This window comes from Cariama cristata, unplaced genomic scaffold (assembly GCF_000690535.1).
Source record: "Cariama cristata isolate BGI_N322 unplaced genomic scaffold, ASM69053v1 scaffold29935, whole genome shotgun sequence".
NCBI lineage: Eukaryota > Metazoa > Chordata > Aves > Cariamiformes > Cariamidae > Cariama > Cariama cristata.
The window spans coordinates 4,960-6,646 of NW_009619726.1; the positions used below are offsets into that span (position 1 = coordinate 4,960).

Genomic DNA, 1,687 nt, shown 5'->3' on the forward strand with positions numbered 1-1,687 from the left:
ACGTAACGCTGGGGGGCCTCGCCTCCGATAGCGGCGCTGATGGAGGGGAGGTAGTTAGGGACCTGGAAGAGAGACAGCGGCCCATGGGGAGAAGCATAGGGAGTGTGTCATATTGTCGCATTTATAGCTCTCCAAGATGCTAAAACTGCTTTTTTTTTTTTCTCTAAGTAAGTTTATTCCTATTTCAGAAGCCAGGAAACATACCACAGCAGCAACCCTGGTTCATCCCCCAGGACCACGCAGTCCCCAGCACGCTGCTCCCAGCCCTGTAGGCTGCAGGGACAGTCCCCAGGCGCTGGGATGCCCTGCTCAGGGTCCTGCTCGGGTTTCTTAGCTTTACACTTTTGACCTTTATTCCTTCCCTTTGCTCAGTCGTGGTCTCCCATGTCTTCTGTGCCCCCAAGTTTAGGGAGAGAGGAGAAGAGGGTGCACAGTTTTGTTAGCCCAACCCTAACGGAGAGAACTGATAGCAACAGCAGGAAAAGACAGTGTTCAGGGAAAAAAAAAAAGCAGGAAAACTATTAATGCAGCCCCGGAATAAACTCCCAACCTCCAGAGTTTCACAGCTCGGGGACTTCCCAAGCCAGCCACATTTGCTATGCACCAGGTAATCCGTTCTTCCACAAACTTGCTCGGTCTCCCCTGGAGCCCACACAGAACTGTGCATCCCCAGTGTCCTGCAGAGAGGAGTTCCCCACATTGGCTGCTCTCATGGCGTCCAAGAAGGAGCTGGTTCCTCAAGCAGAACCTGCCACCGCCACATGACATCCCCTACTTCTCATACTGGCAGAGGGCAAGCAGCGGATCCCTGCCTGCGCTCCCCAGGCCAGCCATGCCCTCAGACGTCTCTGTCTCACCTCTCCCCACTCTCAACCCATCGTCTCTTCCCACGTGCGGCTGAAGAGCCCTCGCTCCACCACCCCAGGAACAAGAGCTGCATGACACCTCCGAGCATCCTTGCTGCCCTGCGCCATACAGCTGAGTCCTGAGAAGGGGGCAGAACCACATGCTGGGTATGCACATTGCTTATTTCTCCCAACCAAACTGCCCTGGCATTTCGTTGCTCCATCATCCCCCTCGGCAGCCTGCCTCACCCTCCCTGCACCAGGACCTCGGCATCGCCATCAGCCTGTGTCACCTCACGCCGTACGGGCACGAGGAACGCCACAGACTCCATAGAGCCCTGCTGGTGTGAGAATGGCTCCTGCCCTCTGTTCCCAGGTTGTAACCAGCCGCTCACCCACGCTTGTGCAGTGACTGCTTGAAAGCCCAGGGGAGCAACCGAATCTCAGCCCTTTGGGAAATCCAGGCAGTCCTTCTCAACCCAAGCTGCCCAGGCATGTGCTTGTGACTCCTCGGAAGAACTCCAATAGATCTGAGGGACAGCAATTCCTTTTATAAAAGCTGGGCTAACTCTTCCACAAGACAGTACATTTATCTGTAGATTCACCAGTTTTATTTCTTACCGTAATCACCACCAATGTCCTCAGTACAGACATCAGCCTGACCAGTCTGTACTTCCCTAGGTCCCTTTTAAAAACCCAAAACCTCGTTTGCCAGTCCTGAAGCATCACAAACACAATACCATAAAGCAGCTTATTCGAGATCCTGTAACACTTCTGGTGAGAAAGCCCAGAAGAAGAAAGGAGCCCTGCCACCCCACCGGCTGCCCCAGCCGAGCAGCCAC

General features: G+C 54.4%; 1 protein-coding gene across 1 annotated transcript in view; it reads right to left on the reverse strand.

Moving 5' to 3' along the window:
• The window catches only part of PGAP2 (post-GPI attachment to proteins 2), a gene marked incomplete at its 3' end in the record, with an annotated part of 4,101 nt that overhangs the window by 2,182 nt on the left and 232 nt on the right, over positions 1-1,687 (reverse strand). Inside the window, exon 2 of the mRNA XM_009701362.1 lies at positions 3-62. Coding sequence (XP_009699664.1) covers positions 3-62 — 60 coding nt within the window. The remainder of the gene's footprint in view (positions 1-2; positions 63-1,687) is intronic.